The sequence below is a fragment of the Mustela nivalis genome (assembly GCF_964662115.1).
Source record: "Mustela nivalis genome assembly, chromosome: 15".
Classification (NCBI taxonomy): domain Eukaryota; kingdom Metazoa; phylum Chordata; class Mammalia; order Carnivora; family Mustelidae; genus Mustela; species Mustela nivalis.
The window spans coordinates 79,322,955-79,342,827 of NC_139034.1; the positions used below are offsets into that span (position 1 = coordinate 79,322,955).

The 19,873-nt window shown below is 40.7% G+C and overlaps 1 protein-coding gene across 2 annotated transcripts in view; it reads right to left on the bottom strand.

The window, feature by feature from the left end:
- Positions 1–19,873, bottom strand: part of NALCN (sodium leak channel, non-selective) — a 303,888-nt gene that overhangs the window by 19,463 nt on the left and 264,552 nt on the right. For both annotated transcript variants that reach the window (XM_082701489.1, XM_082701488.1), the window contains exons 26-32: positions 18,754–18,921; positions 16,962–17,066; positions 13,305–13,411; positions 6,698–6,818; positions 6,515–6,613; positions 717–810; positions 96–202 (exon numbers count right to left, since the gene is read on the bottom strand). In XM_082701489.1, coding sequence (XP_082557615.1) covers positions 96–202; positions 717–810; positions 6,515–6,613; positions 6,698–6,818; positions 13,305–13,411; positions 16,962–17,066; positions 18,754–18,921 — 801 coding nt within the window. The remainder of the gene's footprint in view (positions 1–95; positions 203–716; positions 811–6,514; positions 6,614–6,697; positions 6,819–13,304; positions 13,412–16,961; positions 17,067–18,753; positions 18,922–19,873) is intronic.

A 19,873-nucleotide genomic window follows, 5' to 3' on the forward strand; every position in this document is an offset into this window, starting at 1 on the left:
AATGTAAACTATGGACGGATATGGCCCTTTGCAATATGCTTGGATACGCCCAACAAGCCAGTCCTTCTCAGAGTTTCAGTGTGAAAGAAACGTACCTTGACGGACAGCAGCACCGACTGGGCTAGGACAAGCAGGGCAATTGTCCTCTTAAAGAACGGATGCTGGGTTATGTCGTACATCTTAGCTCTAAATCCATCATTATCTGCAAAAGAGAGGTTGAGGCAAGGGCATTTCAGACCTAGGTTACATTTACTTTCTTGTCTTCCATTTCCTTTAATGCTCATTTAAAAAACTCATTACTCTTTTTTTTCCTCCTATAGTTCAATCTTATTGTGTGGTGTTTTGCAGGAAGGGCTGGTTCTGAATATTTAAAACGACGGTGCATGACGCCGTCTGTATTGGAAGGAGAACCGCATCATTCAATTTCTGTCAGTTTAATACATTTCACTCATATGTTTAAAAGGCAAGCACAAATATATTTTATTTAAAAATTCATTTTTTCATTAGGGCTTATCCTGAGAGCACTGAAGCACAGCCTTTGGGTGGTTGATTTTAATAGCCTATGGAGAGATCTGTAGTTTGGAGCCTGTTTCTGTATTAACTTATGCACAACCGCCTAGTGGCCTCACGATTATTATTTTAATTGAAATCTTAGACTCCTGGGGAATCATGAACACTGGTGCCCAACATGAATAAAATCAGAGCATCTTTGATACCCGGGCGAGGTGGGAGATGAAGAGGCTGTGCTATCTTCAGTCGGCTCTTCAGATCTTCCCATCTTCTCTGATCTACAGTCAGCAGAGCTGTCCCCTTAATAAACAAAGGAAAGCAGAAAAAGGCCTTATGTCGTCTACTCCACACCAAGGACATCGCAAATGGGGTGTTGATACCAACAGGACTAATTTGGGGGTGTGAAATAAAGATATTCTTCAAATACCCTGATGGCTCAGTAGGCATGGTCAGAATTCTCAAATTTGGTCTTGAGAGGAGTCCCCCAAAGGATGGCCTTCAACTGGCATCTTTGAACACAGATAATATTCAGGTTTGGGAAAATCTAAAGAAGGTTCTCTACACAATCAAATTTTCAAAAAGGGATACCCATTCCAATAGTGGTTAGTTTCCTTTCGTTTCATTGCGGGAAACGCTGCGGCAAAATTGTAACTTGTCAGTCTGCTATTTCTGGTTAAGGGGATTGCGTCTTTTTTTTTTTTTTTTAATTATTTTGATATATATAATCACAAAACTATTTTCAAGTGGTATGAAGTCACAGAATTTGAATCTTGAAGAATTAATGCTGTGATTAGTGGCTAAATGAGATAAAAAAGTCTTTATTATGTGTATATGTGTGTATTAGAGTATGCCTATATATACATATATATATATATATATATGTATATATTGCATGACATTCATTATATTATATTATAAAGGAAGATCTGGGTGGGGGGGAAGAGCCCCCCCACCCAGTTCTTCCTTTCTTTCTTTGGAACTAATTACTATCCTTCAAGGGTGTGTCCTCCTCAACATGTTTTCAGACTTTTGCTCTTTGTGTATCTATCAATACATAAGAACATACTTGTTTTGAATTTTTAAAATTTCTATAAATGGTATCCAATCTGTGCTTATTTATGCAGCTGGTTTTTATCTTCACTAAACATTATGTTTTGCATAGTTCAGCACAACTAGAAACTAGACCTAATTGCTTTAACTGCTCAGAGTATCCCACTGTACAAACATATCAGAATTTAGGTTTATGTATTATGAAAATGTTGCAGTAAGCCCACATGTACTGTCTCATGGCAAACATCTATGTGACTTCCTTGATAGCAAATCTCTAGGAGAGGAATTGCTGGGGTTAGGAATTTATGCAACTTTTTGTTTGTCAGATATTGTGAAGTTGCTGTCCAAAGAGGAGTAACCAAGAAAATTTGCTGCTAACAATCTCCAAGTGTTCATGTCCTAATATTCTTGCCAATACTTGACATGATCAGACATTTAAATTTGGCCATGATGGGTGGGAAATGTATCTAATTTAGTTTTAATACCAGTGAGATGAAACATTTTTTATATGTGCAAATGGGGGAGTGATTCCTGTATCTTCCTAAGTGAATTGCCTGTTCATATTCTTTGCTCATTTTTGTATTTGGATATTTACTTTTAGATGTTTTATAGAAATTCTTGATATATTCTAGATATTAATCTTTTGTCAGTTATATGAGTTGCAAGTATTTTCTCTTAGTCTTAGCTTGCTTTAAAAAAAATTTTTTTTTTGCTTATCATGTCTCTTATCTCTCAGAAACTTCATTTTAATGTAATCTAATCTATAAATTTCTTTCTTTATGGATTACACTTTGTAGTGAAAGTCAAGAAATCCACAAGTGGGATACTTGCAGGGTCAAAAATAAACTCTACATGGTTGAAGAATGGTTTTTCATAACTACGTCTTTCATTCTCCTGGAATTCCTTTCTGAATTTGCTGTGAGGTAGAGATCTCTGTTTAGTTTCTTCTATCTAGACCCTCAGTGACCCCAGGGTCATTTATTGATGGTCTCATCTTCATGGATTTATTGTGCTACTTCTGTTTTATATATACCGATCCATCCTGGGGCTTTCAGTTTTATTCTGTAAGTTTAACTTTCTGTCTCTCTATCATTACCTATCCTGTTTGAATCACTGTAGCTTGTTTATGTTCCTTTTCCACTTTTTTTGTTCATGCTCGACTTTGAGAGAGGTTTATCAATTTAATTTTTTTAGAGAATCTGTTTTTGTCATTTTTGACTCTTGTATAGTATCTTTGTTTCCAGTATTATTTTTTCCTTATCTTTATTACTTTCTTCCATTTTACTTTGTTGTTTTTATAATTTATTGATTTGGATATTTGACATATTACTATTTAATCTTTGATTTTTTGAATGTACACATATAGTCATAAATTCCCTCTAACTACTGATTTATTTGTATCTTGTGAGCTTTCATCTATGATTTTTATAAATGATTTATCTAAATGTCTTGTGTTTTTCTATTCTGATTTCCTCAGTGACTCATAAGTTATTTAGAATGTTGTCTTAACATCTTCAACTTATGAGGGAATTTTGTTATCTTTTTTTATTATTATAGATCATGCATTCTGTACATTATCAATTTTTTGGCCACTATTAATTTATGAACTCGTTAGAGGTACACTTTTATAATTGAAAATTATTGGGGTTAAGGTTCTTTTTATGTCCAATAGATCAAATGTTTTTATTGTATCAAATCTCATAATTTTTTCTGTCTATGAATTTCTTAGAGAAATATGTTATTATCTTTCACTATGACTTTGGACTTGCTAGCTTTTTAAAATAACTTGGTTTGTTTTTGCTCATATATTTTATGGTTCAGGAGTTCTATACTTTGCTAGTTATTAGTTTCTTTTGCAATTATTTGATTACACAGCTTAATCCTAATGATGATATTTGTTTTGTTTATATTTATTTATTTAAAAAGATTTTATTTATTTATGTGACAGAGACACAACGAGAAAGGGAACACAAGCAAGGGAGCAACAGAAGGAGAGGGAGAAGCAGGCTTCCTGCAGAGCAGGGAGCCCGACACAGGGCTGGATCCCAGGACTCTGGGATAATGACTGGAGCCCAAGGCAGATGTTTAAGGACTGAGCCACCCAGGAGCCCCTGATATTTGTTTTAAATTAATTTTTCTGATATTAGTATTGCTAAGCCATTTTTCTCACTAATAGCAAACAAATACTCTGGTTCTCTGGGTACAATACACATTCATATTATTCCTTTATTATACAAAACAAATTATTTTAGAAAGTTGAATTCTGAAATGATCCAAAAGAAATAATAAGCGTGGTGGTATCATCTGATCATTAATATCTGAAAACCTCTGAAAGTTTATCATTGTGAAATTAAGTTTATTAATCAAATTTTTATAATGGAGAAATTAAAAATGCATATGTTACTAGTACAGACTTTGAAGTTTTTATTTTTATTATTTTTAATTTGTTTTAAATTTTATTTATTTATTTGACAGACAGAGATCACAAGTAGGCAGAGAGGCAGGCAGAGAGGGGGGGGAAGCAGGCTCCCCGCTGAGCAGGGAGCCTGATGTGGGGCTCGATCCCAGGACCCTGGGATCATGACCTGAGCCGAAGTCAGAGGCTTTAACCCACTGAGCCACGCAGGCACCCCTATTTTGAACTTTTCAGACAGGGTTCCATTTTCTAAGGAAGATATAATTTTGTGTAATTCTGAGTTGTGAAAACATCGCCCCCAAAGCTTGCCTTATTTCTCATATCTTTATATTTCCCCAGTGTCTATATATTTGGAAATCTGCTTACATACTTTTGGGTATGATCATTAGAATGGGAGCCCAATGAGGGCAGAAATCTTGATGTGTTTAGTGTGTAGTTTGTGTGTTTAGCTCCTTGTGGCCCTAGGGTCAAGAGCACGTCTGGCATCAGTAGATGCTCAAAGAAATCTGCCGAATGACTGAATGGTTAAGGAATAAATGCTCTTATACAGCAGCTCACATGCTTCCCTCAGAAAAGCTTACAGGAAAAAAAAAATCTCTTCTGAATAGTTCATTTAACTCAGAAATTTGGATGTCCAATTAAATAACCAAGTTTGTTACATCTGTTAACATGAGATCTTCTATTTTTCCTCTTTCTCTAAGCACCCACTTGAGCTTGTGGCCACGTTCCCCTTACCCAAGCCAAGGTGCTTCTTTCTTCCCTCAGAGCAGAAATACAACCAGTGCTGGGAGTCAGCCTCCTGATACTCTGCTTACTTCAGCCAATCCTCTAAGTTCAAGGGCTGTGATTGATTATACATCTGTCTCTAGGGGTTGAACATCTTATGTTGCTGCATTTATGTCTCTGGTTTGACTCTCCTGAAATCAGAACCTGATTCTCCAGAAACCAGGTGTTCTGGGCCAGCTGAGCCCAAGCTCTCTGTTAACGGACTGACTGGCTTCTGCTCTCACTGGGGAATCCCCACGTCTGTTCCAGCACAAGGGTCTAGACTTGCCTTCCTCCTTTTTTGCATGGTATGAAATTGAACACACAGTAGGGCTTAAAGACACTCATTTATGAATGTGTTCCAGTAAAATAGGGGACTGGGCAATATGATCTCTCTCTATCCTTCTTTCTTACTCTAAAATCCCATGTTTCTGTGGGCAGAAGTAGTGTTGGGGCCCAAAGTGGGGATTTTTGAATTCCACCCTTTGAAAGTCAGGAGGAAATACGTCCTCGTTAGCGCATGTCAAAGGTGGTAATTGACTGAGTAGCTGGAACCAGGCACGTGGGGCCTGGAGGGCCATTAATGATACAGTCGTTGGTCCTGGCCCCGAATCCCAGGGGCAGAACGGAGCTGCAAGCACATCTTGCTTTCACTCACTGCAGGGGGTCACCATTTTAGCCCTCTTTTTTTTTTTTTTTTAAGATTTTACTTATTTATTTGAGAGAGAGAGAAAATGAGCATGAAAGGGGAGAGGTTAGAGGGAGAAGCAGACTCCCTACCAAGCAGGGAGTCTGATATGGGACTCGATCCCGGGACTCCACCATCATGACCTGAGCCACAGGCAGCTGCCTAACCAACTGAGCCACCGAGGCGCCCCCATTTTTACCCTCTTGAACTGAAAGACTCTCAGACTCTGCAGAGTCAGCTCCACTTCTGAATTCTGGCCTGGGTTTTCTACGCCTTAAAAGCCCCAGACAAGTTATGCCACCTTTGTAAGCTGTTTTCTCTTCCACTGTGCATTTCAGAGTCATGAGAATTGAAAGCAGCGTGTGTAAACCCGAGTGCGGAGTCAGTGCTCAAATCTGTGTGCACCTCCATTATTAGGACTCAGAAGACCGACCCTTACATAACAGAGGGCATGCCAGCCTTGTCCAGAAGAACCACGTCGAACTCTCTCCCCCAAACTCACTTTTTGGCAGGAAACTATGCTCGGTGTTTTCCCATTTGGGAGCTCTTGTACTGATCGTTAGAGCTGTTATGATCTCAGCATGCTTCCTGAGTTCATAAAGTACATAAAGTTTTTCTGTTGAATTAGAAAATCTTCTTTTTATTCAGTGAATTAGGATGGAACATTTTCTACTGCATGCCCAACCCCATCAAAACGCTGAGTTCACCTCTGGAGTTACAAAGAAGCATCCAATTTACATCGTGTGAAAGTAATATCACCTGCAATCAGCGGGTGCCTGAGTTCAGCCTTGTGTTTTCCTAACTCGTGGCACCTCCTTCCATTTGAACAATAGGAGATGTGCCTTTCAGTTGCCAGCGAATTAATGACGCCATTACCAAAAGGGGAATTTTAGCAAGAGATCCGCGCTCTTCAATAACGTGCCCGAAGGGCAGCGATGAGGTAGCTCATAAAATAGTTACAGAGATTATTTACATCGGTCACACCACGGGTGAATGCGACTTCATGCTGCGGGGAGAAAAAGAGAGCTCCAAGCAAGTGGCTAGAACAGAATAAACTCGGTGGTATTCAGACCAAGGATGCTTACCTTGTTTTCATTGAAATTAGCAATAACTACTCCAACAAAAAGGGTCAGTCCAATCATGCAGCCCAGGAATACAAAAACATGAATATAGATCCCATGCATCTGTATAAATGAAAAATACGGTTATTCATCAAAGCAGAGGAAAGCAGCTGTTGGGCATTCAAAGGGGTCCATGTGCTTGCTTACCGGCCCCACACGATGAATAATAACATCCCTCACTTCCACCCAGCCTTTCAGGGAGAGCACTTCAAACAACGCCAGCATAGCATTTCCCACATTGTCGAAATTAAAATTCCGAGGATTTGCCCTGCAAGCCAGAAAGAGGAATGTGCTGTGAACTTCAGAGGAGAAGCACCCTAGGGCAAATATCCTGTAGGTCTTTCCGGTCCTGGGTCCTGGGTTGGGGGCGTGGGGGAGTGGGGGGTGATATGTTTACCATTTGGAAGGTGGGCTCCACTGCATTCATTTGCTCCATCATAAAAATGCATGAATGTCTCATCATTTCTTAAAATGTAATGAATTATTAGGTAGTAATGGGGCATTCTTAGGGGGCGACAACAAAAGGCAACATAACTCAACTTTGAGCTCTAGACGTTCTGTGAAGTTTCTGGCTCATCCTGATTATACCAAGAGCTCGAAACCCACTTTCTAGCTACAAACTGCGTGGGAGATTCTCACAAAGAGGCGCTGGGGTCTAGAGGTGAAGTTTTTTTTTAAGATTTATTTATTTATTTTAGAGAGAGAGAAAGAGATAGAGACTTTGGCAGGGGTGGGGTGGGCAGAGGGAGACAGGGAGTGAGAATCTCAAGTGGACTTCTCACTGAGTGTGGGGCCTCACATGGGGCTCTATCTCACGACCCTGATGAGACCATGACTTGAGCTGGAACCAAGAATCTGAGACTCAACTGGCTAAGCCACCCAGGTGCCTTGGGTGTGAATTTTGCACTAGTTTTATAAATGAAAACTGTTCTAAAGGTATAAATTATAATTCCTGATATTAATACAGAAAGTGCAAAAAGAATAGAATCTGGCCACTTTCCTTAATTCTTGACATCATGGGAATATCACACTGTAAAGTACTGACGCATTTAGAGGTCACTGAGTGGAAAGAGGTGTTTGCTTGTGGCCTAGATGTTTCCAGAACATTCTATCCCAGTGGGATTTTTCTCCCATTACCTCTGGGTGTTCTCAACAGAGACTTCTCGTAGACCCCAGGGCTGCAGCATGCTATCTACATACACAGTTGATTCCTGATTTCTAAAACACTCTGTCTCCACTATTACTTTTTTTGGAGAGGGGGATGGTTCATTTTTTGTTTTTCTGACATTTTATTTTTTTCTTCCCATGAACAAAAGTGATCTTTTCTATATACTACATCTCCCTTAGTCACTATGGGTCTTGGCTAACATTCTTGTCGTCAGTAGAAAGATTTCAGTGTTTTCCTCCCCCGCCCCCTTATCAGACTACTGCAAATAATTACAAGATCTAGACAGCTACGCACCAGAAAATCACAACTACCACTGTATTTCCTGAATGTGATAGAGAACTGGGCCTGGCACTACTAAGAAGAGTAAGCCTACAGAAGCCTAGCCAAATTATAGTTTGATCATTTCTTTTTCCTGCTAGTTCACTTATCAAAATGTAACCTTCATAAAAGGAAACACTCTGGGGAAAAACTGGGTTAATATTTTCTATCACCTTTTATATATATTTTTAAAATCATAGAAACAATCATGCATTGCACCTTTCTAAGTGTTTTTTTTTTTAACTATTTTAAAACACTAAATACATAAAATCATACAGCTAAACTGCCATGCTCCTAAAGGTTGATGGCTGATTGGTAGAAATGTTTTGCATATAGTGCAGAAGCCCCACTCAGAAATTCCTATTTTGGGATTCTGATTTATATTTTTTAAGTATGAAAGTACAAGCATATTCTCTTGATTTTCCAAACTCCTTTCCTTTGGGGGTTTCAATTAAATTTAATACATTTTACAGCAGAGAGAAGCCGTAAGGATTCTGCAGATGCCACAGTTTTCTTGAATAAGGACTTTTTTTTTAAGCCAAGCAAGCCAGCTCTCAGATCTGATGTTGAACTTTCTTACCCATCCATTTTCTTTATGTGAAAGTGCTTTTTTAGCTGAATTTGCAGTAACCCTAAGTACTTTCATGTTCCACATCTTTTAGAAGTTAGAATATGTTAAAAATACACTTTTAGGCTAAACCAAGAAAAAGAAAATGGAGGCTCATAGACTTACATAGTTGGAAGAATACATCATATTAAAAACATAAGTATCCATTTTGATCATCTAAGATGTTCGTGTATGCTTTGCTCATGTTACTAAAATCGGAAAGTTGGAAACTTTACCTATAATTACAGAGAACTTCGGTAAATCCCAAACACAATCCTTTGTTGTCTGTTTTCCTGTTGTCCTTCCTTGATTTGGAAGCCCGTTTAGATATAATCTTCTCTGGTTTATTTTAAAAATATTATAATCTTGTCTATCCAATTCAGAAAACTAAGACATGGGTTCTAACCTCACAATTCTGTTAATCTTCTACCTCCCAGTGAGAAGTGCTCCAAGGCCCCAAGGTGGTGATAAGGAGGAGTGCTCCTCCTCTGGGAAGAACTGGACCCTCGAGAGGAGACCAGCTCAACCTGTGACCTTGGGTGAAGAAATGCAGGGGATGACATTGTCCAAAATGGCCCTTCCAAGACCCTGGAAGTATCATGTTTCTGTTTAAAAAGTAAGGAAGGGGTGTCTGGATGGCTCAGTCAGTTTAGCGTCTCACTCTTAATCTCAGCTTCCATTACTGTCTCAGGGTCATGAGACTGAACCCCACATTGGGCTCCGCTTGGGGAGTCTGCTTGTCTCCTTCTCCCTCTACCTCTCCCCCTCCTCACGCACGTTCTCTCTCTTAAATGAAGGGATAAATCTTAAAAACAAAAACAAAAGTAAGGTAGATTTATAGTCTTTCCTTAAGGAACATACTCAAATTGAGCTGTAGCCTCTACAGAATCTGATCTTCTTCTGCCTAGAATGTATCGTGGTATGACAAAGTCAGCGAGGGGGTAAACTCTAGGTAAGCTTCCAGTGAGCTCAGGGGCTTACTTCTGTAGCATCAAAGCCTTTAACATATGCATTACATTATTTGTAATATTAATTTCTGTTCTCCACAACACTTCAAGCTCCTGGGGTTCGGGGCCACAGCTTGTCTCCAGTGACAGAATACTGTCTGGAGATCAGTTAGCACTCAATAAATACATTTACTGAAACTGAGGACTGGGGCGCCTGGGTGGCTCAGATGGTTAAGCGTCTGCCTTTGGTTCAGGTCTTGATCCCGGGTCCTGGGATTGAGTCCCAATATCGGGGTCCCTGCTCAGTGGGGAGTCTGTTTCTCCCTCTCCCTCTGCCCCTCCCTCTGCTTGTGCTCTCTCATTCTGTCAAATAAATAAATAAATAAATAAATAAATAAATAAAATCTTTAGAAAAACAACAACTAAGTACTTATTTTTGATATTGCTCTGATGTGTTTCATTTTCCTATGTCCTAAACCTCTGCTTCAAACAAAACACACAGTATTTATAACATATATATATTTTATACTTTTTACCAAGGTAATTTTTATCTCATCAAGTCTGAGTAATTCAGAACAAAATGAATGAATTCATTTGAACACAGAATAGAGAAGCCCAACTGTCTCCTGAATTAGGTAGTGCATATTTATGCCCTTCTTAATGATAATTATCAAAGAATTCCCCAATGCTAATTCCCCAGATAGAAGTTATTTTTTTAATCATAGATTTGTCAATATAAAATTATAGCATTTCAGCTTCTAACTCTTGATGAGTTTACTAAAGAAGGAAAATGTGAAAATTAGCGTGGTTATGGTTGACATTCGTTTGACAGAAGATTTTTATTTCCCTAAAACTAACCCAAGGAACAGACGGGCCAGCCCTACTGTAATGGTGTGCAAGGGATGCCCCGTCTATCGGCTTATGCTTTTAAAATGCCGTCCAACAGGAAACCCCTAGTAATAACTTATATGAAACAATGCATGTCAGTTCATTCGAATCCTTAAAATCACAGGTAGCTGGTTTTATGGAACAGGCTGAATACTGGAGGGTACAGTTGGGAACAGGTTTACTTTTCTCCCAACACTGCCTTCCAGAGGGTTCTAGCTCCCTTCCTGACATTGTGGAGATCCCAAAGCTTTTTGGTCACTTTCAGTTATAGAAGATGAGTCTCATTCTAGAAAGCCCACTCCGTTCTACATCAAACCTTTGTTCTCATGACCTGTATAACAACCCCTTCCTTAACCGCTCCCCCTGATCTGCGGCTTGAGGAGGGAAGGAGAGCTCTGGCCTCTCTCTTCCCTCCTCCCCTCAAGGCCCCCATCTGATTCTTACAAGATGGAGGTGTGATGACTTAGAATGGAGTTCAAGTGCATGTATTTTACACGGGCAGACGCCAGCCATGACTGCTCTGGTCCCAGTAGCTGTTCTCTTGAAGTGTATTGTCTGCCATGTTCCTATCTTCTGTAAACTTGATACTTTAACACAACATCTCTGCTACATGCCTATGGTGAACACACTTTGCTCTCTGGATGACTCAATAAAATGCTTGAATCACCCTGCCTTGGCCTCCAGCCTCCTCCTCACCCTCCCACCTCCTTGGGAGGAGTTGTTTTTAGGGTTTGCTTTCAAATTCAGACCAACCAACCCAAAGTCCGCAGACTCAACTACCTCCTTTATCAGGCTTCCACACTCTAGTCCGCCGTCTACCTGCCCTAACCACCAGCCACCAGACCACTGGGGACAGCCCCCATGACCCAGAGCCCACCAAAGGGCCTCATCAAGCCAATCCTAAGCCTGCTTACCCTGACTCACCCATTCCAACTCAGGGAAACCATAATAAAGCCTCCGGTCCATGGTTCCCCTGTGGCCCATGACTAACACTGGTGCTTCCTTGTGTGACTTCCCCCTGCCTGTGGCCCATCCTCTTGGGAACTATGAATAACAAAAGTCCTTCAGTGGTAATTGTCTCTTGATCAGCTGGCTCTACTATACCTAAATTTTCTATTTAATACACTATATTTTGAAACATTCCCCTGTATAAGGGTGCCCCATTTTGTCGTTCCTGCTGAGGGTCATCTTTGGGTAATTCCTCAGTTCTCATTCCTGGAAACCTACCCACAGCCCCTCTGATAAGAACACATAGCCCTTTGCAGCAGAGTTCCATCAAGATGGCGCAGATCAGGTGGCCCCTGGCCGTGATGCCTCGGGGTCTCCAGGAACTCCTGATAACCCTGCCCTGTCATTTGGTGAGGGGCAGCTTGCCTAGACCAGCACCTCCCCTCACTTTCCCCGTCTCTGACATGACCCAGTCCCCATGGGGGACCTCCATTGGCTGGGGAGACAAGCGTCCCTGACCTCCCCCCGCACTGAAGGGAGAGAAGCCACAGCTTCATTCACTTCCACGACCCTATCTTTGAGCGTAGTGTTTCGGTTTATAGGAGCTGGCAGAGGACAATCTTTTAGTCAGTGCTGCTGGGATCGGCATGTCGCTGTATTCGGAATGTAATAGAACTTTATCTCTTAATGAACTCAGCTTTGAGGCTTTTGCCAAAATTCCAAAACAGTAGGAAAAAAAAAATCTCATTTGATGTCTTGATATGAATAAATTATTTATAGTGTAATAAGACATTTTCACCTTACAAAAAATAAACTCTTTATGCTTCTTTAATATTTTATTTCAATGTAAATTAGACAGCTTTTCTAGTAAGCACTGGGATAAGAATATATAGCCATGTGCTATATACTTCCCTCTCCAAGTCAAGCCACACATCCAAATTCATCTTTTTTTTTCATAATTCTTCAGTATTTAAAAAAAATTAAAACCCAGTATAAATTGTACTGAACTGTTTATAAAAGTGAATTTTACATTAGAGAAATGCCAAAGCTGGTAACAAGTGAGTCCTAAGGGTACAAGTGGGTGAAATGCAATTTCTTTGAGAGAGTTTTGACGTTCAGTAGAACACATCAATTGTGACAAAAAGAGTCGTGGCTATGGTTCACTTGTTATTCTAAAAGATACAATGAAATAAAAAGAAAACAGATGACTACTTAAAAGGACAAATGAAGTTAATAGGACACTCGGTTCATCAACGAAGCCTACCGAGAGATTTCATTCATGGTCATTAGTAAACTGGATGAGAAAGAAGGTACTGGGCATTTTCAGCTTTGATGTAAATGCTTTGAAAACTCATTTTCAAAAAAAAAAATGAATTTTAAAGAGAAAGTGAGATATAATCATGTTCCTGATTACTCCTTTCCAGTGTTTCCATAATGGAAATCCTTCAATGAAAATGGGTTTTGAAATTGAAATAGCTTTATGATCTGGGCTTCTCTACAACTGTTACAAGGTTATCAGATTTTCCCTTAAAGATATAAATGCAGGACAAGTTTAGTTTTAATTTCATAGAAAATCTTTGTCTTTTATGCCTCACTAATTTCTAATGCCGTATGAATCGAGGTAAGTACTTCAAAGTATTAGAAAAATGCTGGGATGATAATCCATTAGTTTCTTGAAACAACACAGGACTCAGTGTGTCACTTGCTTGCTCATTTACTGTATTTTTGCATCTTGGGGTAATTCCGTGCTTTGCCTTGTATTCCCTAAAATCATCTTGGCACCTCTAGCGAAATTCCTTTTCATGCCATATTGTATTGATTCAAAACCTTATACTGACAAATAAAACATTCTTCAGGATCCTTTTCAGTTATGCTTACCAAACACGGGGCACCCAAAATCCAGGCTTTTTCTCTCCAGGTCTTAGTTTTAAATTTAAGTTCTTGGACACACTTACATTAATTCTGAATATGCCATTACAATCTTCCTAAAATAGGGGGGAAAAAAAAGAGAGGGCGCTTGGTCAGACAATGAACTCCTAAAAGATCAAAGGTAAACACTTTTAACCTAGAATAGGAAAGGTTTTTATGTGACAATAGGGATGTGGGCAGCCCCCCAGCAAACAGACAAGGACTGCAGAGATGAGCAGTGAAAATCTGCACTGAAAACATTCACAAGTAGGCAGAGGATCCAAACAGACATTCCTCTCAGGAAGACATACAAGTGGCCAATATGCACATTGAAAGATGCTCCGTGTCATTAGTCATCCAGGAAATGCAAATCATAAACCTCAGTGGGGTACCACTTCCCATCCAGGAAGAAGGCTATAAGCAAAACGTCAGATAATGAGCTTCGGCCAGGAGCTGCAGAAATTGGAATCCTCTCTGTATCCCCTTATCCCCCTGATACACCCATGCCTCACACACTGCTGGAAAATGGTGCAACCACTTTGGAAAATAGTGTGGCAGGTGCTCAAATGACTGAACAAAGCTTTACTGAAGGACCCAGCAATTCTACCCCTAGGTTTTTACCCAAGAGAAATGAACACAGATATCTTCATGGACACCTGTTCCATGAATGTTTATGACATTATTATTGTAAATAGCTTAATTATGATGGTCAAAAGGTAGAAACGATTCAAATGTTCATCAGTGGATGAAAACATAAACAAAACATGGTGTAGCCCCGTCACGGAATACTGTTCAACCCTAGAAAGGAAGGAAGGGCTGACACACGCCACAATGTGGAGGCACTTTGGAGTCACTGAGCTAATGAAAGAAACCAGGCACTAATGACCACATGTTATGGGACTGCACGCATGTGCAAGTCCAAAGCGAACGGCTTCACAGGGACGGGAAGGTGCATGGTTGTTTGAGGACGGGAGTACCAGGGGGACAAGGGGAAAGAAGGGGGGAAGGTCAAAGACGATGTTGCATTTTGAGGTGATAAAAATGTTCTAAGACTGATTATTATGCAACTATGCTAAAAACTATCAAATTGTACAACTGCCAAAGGGTAAATTGTGTAGTCTGTGAGTTTTGTCTCTAATAGCACTGTTTTTAGAAGATTTTAAAACATGAGTAAGAAGCTTTTCATCATTTTCTGTCTTTATTCTTCTTTTTTGTCTTATCTTTGAGTCTTTCTTTGGCTGTGATTTTCATGTTTTTGAACCTAAACCCCTTTCCTGGGTATAATAGGTATACACTTAACTATTTCAAGGGATTTTCAAATTTTAACCTGCTAAAGTCACCTTCAACCTTGTTTCCTCCAACCTTTCCCATTTTTGTTCATAGACTAGTACGTTGTCAACCCCGGCATAAAGATCTCAGAGTCCTCTACGGCTTTCCCTTGTCCTGCTTGGGTCTCCTTTCCATTCTTATTTCCAACAGTTTAGTTAATACCAACATTATTTCCCTTTGGATTATCAATGATATCCCTTAAAACAACAGCCCTCTTATACAAATAATATCTCTTTAACTTCAAAGGCATGGAGAAACTTACCTACCATAACCCAAACACAAACACAGTTGACCTTCCGGCATATATCCTTCCAGTTTTTTTTCCCTGTGTGTGTATGAGATGGCACAGTTTTGACCCTTCCATAGGCCACTTTGTCAGTTAAAATATATTGCACTTATCATCTCACAGTAACTTTACATGTTCACCCACAACATTATTCCTATTGGCTGTGTGGTGCTGGATCAGAGAGAGCCCCCTGATGTATTTGGCCTCATGGTTCCTTCCAGGGTGCCTTTTTGAGCCTGCAAGAGCCCACCTTTGATGGGGTGAGGTGTCCTGGCATCTCAGTTAAAAGCATGGACCAGGCTGCCTACACATGAGTCATACCTTCCCCACTTATTGTGGGGTGAACTTGGGCAAGTTATTTAAACTTTGTTCCTCTATCTCTAGCTTGTTGTGTGTATGAGTAGATAGTGTAAAATCACAATACGCTTAGGCCATTATTAAGATACTGAGTCTGGCAAGATGTCCTCTGGGCTTCCTCTTGAAATGTTATCATCTTTCTGGCCTCCATCCTGTGTGAGTCTAAAACAAGCCTGCCTTCCTGACTCGAGCGTCGGGATGAAAGCATCAGCCCTTTACCACCCACTTCGTTGGCTACTTTGGTTCGCCATGACCTTTACGCCATGTTCCATGTTCTGTCTTCTCAGGCTTACTGAAGCTCCTGGAACCTCTGGCGATGCAGGAGGGGCCTCAACCAGTGTGTCTCTTCTGCCCTGCCCCTTCCAGAAATCCTTAGTGTAACACAATCAATAATGTATTTTGACTAGACAAAGATGTGACCTGTATTTTACAACCATTCGAGAAAGAATAATTTTTATAATCGGTGGCCTTGAAAATGTAGACATTTTTTATACCAACGAAAAATCTCTATGAGATAGCCATAGTTGCTGGAAATAGAGAAGCATGTACTATAGGTAGGCTCTGCTCAGCCTTCGGGCACATGCATTTTAATGGACGTAAGGCATTCTTTCACCAGGATGAAAGAGGAAATGCTTTTGTTGTTTGTACATAAGCAGTATGTAGCTCATTCTTTTAATCCACTTGTGCCCCAGAGCAGGATCCTAAGAGAAAGGGCGTTGGAGAGCGTGGCAGTGATGGCTAGTTATAACCACACATGTCCCGTCTTTCTGCAGGCTCCGTCACCGTCACATCTGGACTTGGAGGCCAGGCTCTCACCAGTGACACCAGTAGAAGTGAGGTGTGCTGCCTCAGGGCTCATCCTGTGACCCTCAAACATAGAGTTGGTTCTGTGCTCCTATCTGCCAGCTAAATGGAGAAGACTCCAAAGACAGCCAAGGGTAGCAAAGAAGGAAGACAAAAGGAACTGGGGTCTCCGAGAGGACATTTGGAGGAGAGCTGTCCACCTGACCCAAGACGCAATGTGTTCATTTCATTACTTTCAGCCACTGAAACACTGGTCTTGTCCAGAGCTGCCTCCTCTTACTAACACTGACTGAACAAAGATAAAGCAAGGGGCAGAGGCAGAAGGGGTCAAGCTTGGTTCTTTGATAGCTGTCCTACTGGGGAAGATTCTGGACTTCCCAGGGGAGAGAAGGCTGGAGCAGAGAAGCATTGAGCAGCGGTATGACAGTCAGACTTCGCCTCTTGTCCTTTCTGCGGGGCTGTTTGCTGATATGAGTCTGCTGAGGCAGAATTTAGTTAGGGGAGGCCCAAAGGGAGAGTGTCTGAGACTCACAGCTACAAGTGTCTGGAATCTTGGGTGCGTGTGCTACAGGTATCAACAGAGGCTCACACCAGAACAGCAGGAGAGAGTAGAATAATCTGGGGTGTGCTTTTAATCCCACAAACCAGTGCTAGCCAGAAGAGACTCAGAGTGCCTGTTTTTTGTTTTGTTTTGTTTTGTTTTGGGGTTTTTTTGCTTTAGGCAGAAGGAGTTGGCAGGAAGAGAATTCTTGGTTTCATGAGGGGTCCTCAAAGTAGCCTCAGCACGTGCTGACCAAGAGGTGGCGAATTACCAGAATTTAAATCCCAAAAGACAGAAAGCAGTATCTTACCCTTCTAATAATGTTGGGATCATTGCACTTGGCCAGTTTCCCCGCAAAAAGCTGAACTCCAAAGCTTGCAAAAACAAGCATTAATGTCAACAAAAGGATGGAGACCTGAAAAATAATTGGTGAGATGTCACATCTCTGGGTAAGAAATTCAAGAGTAGGCTTGATCTGAGCAGGGATAGGGACATGACTTTTCAGAGAACATAGTATGAAACCCTTGGTCTTTTCAGGATATTATCTAACGTTTCCACCTCAGGTCGTTCAATTAGCCTCGCTGGAATGTTAAAAGGAGGGAATTAACAACAGTTTTTGGATTTTGGAATAAAAACATGTGACTTTCAGGTAAGAAAATATATATTTTTTTAGGTAAGAAAATATTTTTGGTATGGCTTGGGTTTTTCTGATTTTGGAATCGACACTTTAATGAAACCGAAGAAAAGTGTTTGAATAATTAGATTTCCCCCCATTTTCTCTAAATGGATTCCTGTCTCTATCAGCAGAACATAAATTAGAGAGAGACAGTGGTCTGGCTTTCTTGTGAGCAGTGAGGGCATCAAGAGGAGGGAGATACCGGGTCCTGAAAAGCAAGTCTGTTAATTGACTGGTGCTCCCTCTGCTGGACGGTGTCTTGGTCTCAGCAGAGAAAAGTGGCAAAGGGGAAAACACTGAACAAAACCACTGATCTGGGGCCCGGGTGAATCAAATCATCTAAACATACGCCTTAAATATACTAAAATCACACAGAAACATCATCAAGAGAAAGGCACAAATAGATTCCTTGCTAAATTCTATCACGGCTCCAAGATGCATGCATATCAGGTAATACCTTTTTCCCTTCAGTTCCAGCTGGGTGAAAAGCCACCTTGTTGTGGTTTTAGCACAAAGAAAATGTGGGATTTCAAATATGTCTTTCAAAAAATATTAGCGACTCTGTACCTATGGAAATCTCCCAACCCGTCTTTAAAATACCCTAGAATCAACTGTAACCACAGCTGCTCTCTCCCTGTAGGTGCGTCTTTAGAAAGCAAGATGTAAAATAAGCTTATGTAAATTAATTCACGTTTTCCATGCACGAGCAGAGCTCATCAATAATAAAAAGAATCCTTTGATCACTCCTTTGTAAGGCACGGATCCTTCTATAATGATTGGGAGCAATGAGCTTCCAACTCATCGTTTTTTTTCTGCAGCATTGCTCTTGGAAGACCCTCAATCAGGGATGCCCAACTAAAAAGAACGTTTTCTCCCCATTTTCAAGTATTCATTCCTGTATCCTGAGGCTACTTAAAGTGAGGTATACCTATATGTTACATATTTTTTTAAGTCATTTTATGTTAACACTCCAAAGATCAGAGACAAAATCTACGCTCTAAGAAACTGGGGACATGCGAAATAAAATACGGAGCCCAAATGGGTTCACTGCTACTATTTGTGAAGTAGATGGTGTGGAGTCTTATCTTTAATTTCTAGAGGAAACTACAACTAAGGAAACTACAACCCAGAATAAAAATTAGGGTCACGAGTTAGGAATGGAACTGTTAGCAAATAGGACCGCTTGTATTCTTCCTTTCATCCTACTTTCACTAAAAATGTTCATTGAATTAGACGTACCAACAAGTCAGAGCATGCATGGGTCAAGTTCCGAATGTGTGCTGTGTTTTGTTAGTGCTTTTACAATCCCCCGGCGATAAACACCGCAGACTTAGCCCTCCGCCAGCAAGACTCCCTGGGCCCCCTCGTTAGTTTCATTCCAGACCCAGAATGTGTGAACCGGAAGCAGCGGGCAAGCGTCACGTACCAAGAAAATTTCTTTGAAGCCGCTGAAAAGTTCTCGAACCACTTTCCTCATCTGGGGCACGAGTTTGAATATCCGCAGAGGCCTCAGGCACCGGAGAACCATTAGAAGCTGAGCTCCCGATTCGGCAGGCACGTTTTGGGGCATCCAGCAAAGAAATATCAAGCTCACCTAGTGAGGGGAAAAATCCCTAGAGTTTATACAATTTATCCTTCGCTCTCTACACTGAGAGCCAAGTGCATACAACTGGCCTTGAGCAAGAGATTCCATATGGCCCACAGGACAAGCATTCACTGGGTATATATTCGATCTCTGAATTCTGAACTCTGAGCTCTGAACCCAATCTACCCCTGTTAGTGGCACCCAAGGAAAGTCGTCAGCTGTTCGTGGGCATGACATAGGGGTGACCATACTGTGTGTGTGTGTGTGTGTGTGTATGTATCCCCAGTGCACTCTGCTCCTTATTTTAACTTACACACTCAAAATGCAGATTGAAATTCCTTTGATCATGGATACCAACCCTCATGCTTGACCTGATTCTCACTATTTTATGGATGATCTAAAGATACTGCATGTTAGTGGTCACAATCCCCCTTGTTATGTTGGGAAAGACATTGACTTTATGCCTTCTTGGACACAGGGAAAAAATGAAATTTCTTTGAGTCTTTTCCTCTGGTTTTCCAACTTAGTTTAACTGAAGAGTTGAACGGTCACCTGGTCTAGTCAGGTATTTCGTATGCTGGAATTGAAAGAAAGGTCCAACCCTCTCATGTCTGGTTGCTTTTGGCAATGAGGAGCCCATCAATCAATTTTATGAGAGAGGGGGTTTTTGTCTGTTTGTTTGCCTGTTTGTTCTAGTGTGGGAGCCACAGGACTATGGGGTGCAAATGAGATTTCTGTCGTAGGCCTTATTAATGTATGTCTTTCGTGTACAAGAATGTGATTGATGTATGTGAACCATATCCATGGAAATTTTGAATGCCTCATTTAGATTTTTACATGCGTGCCCTTCATTTGCCAGTGGTAGACTACTCAGTAATCACATCTAAACCTTTGGAACTCGCCTATCTTTCTCTTGTACTGAAAAAGGCAGGAGAGTTTTCAGAGCCACAACATCTTCCAT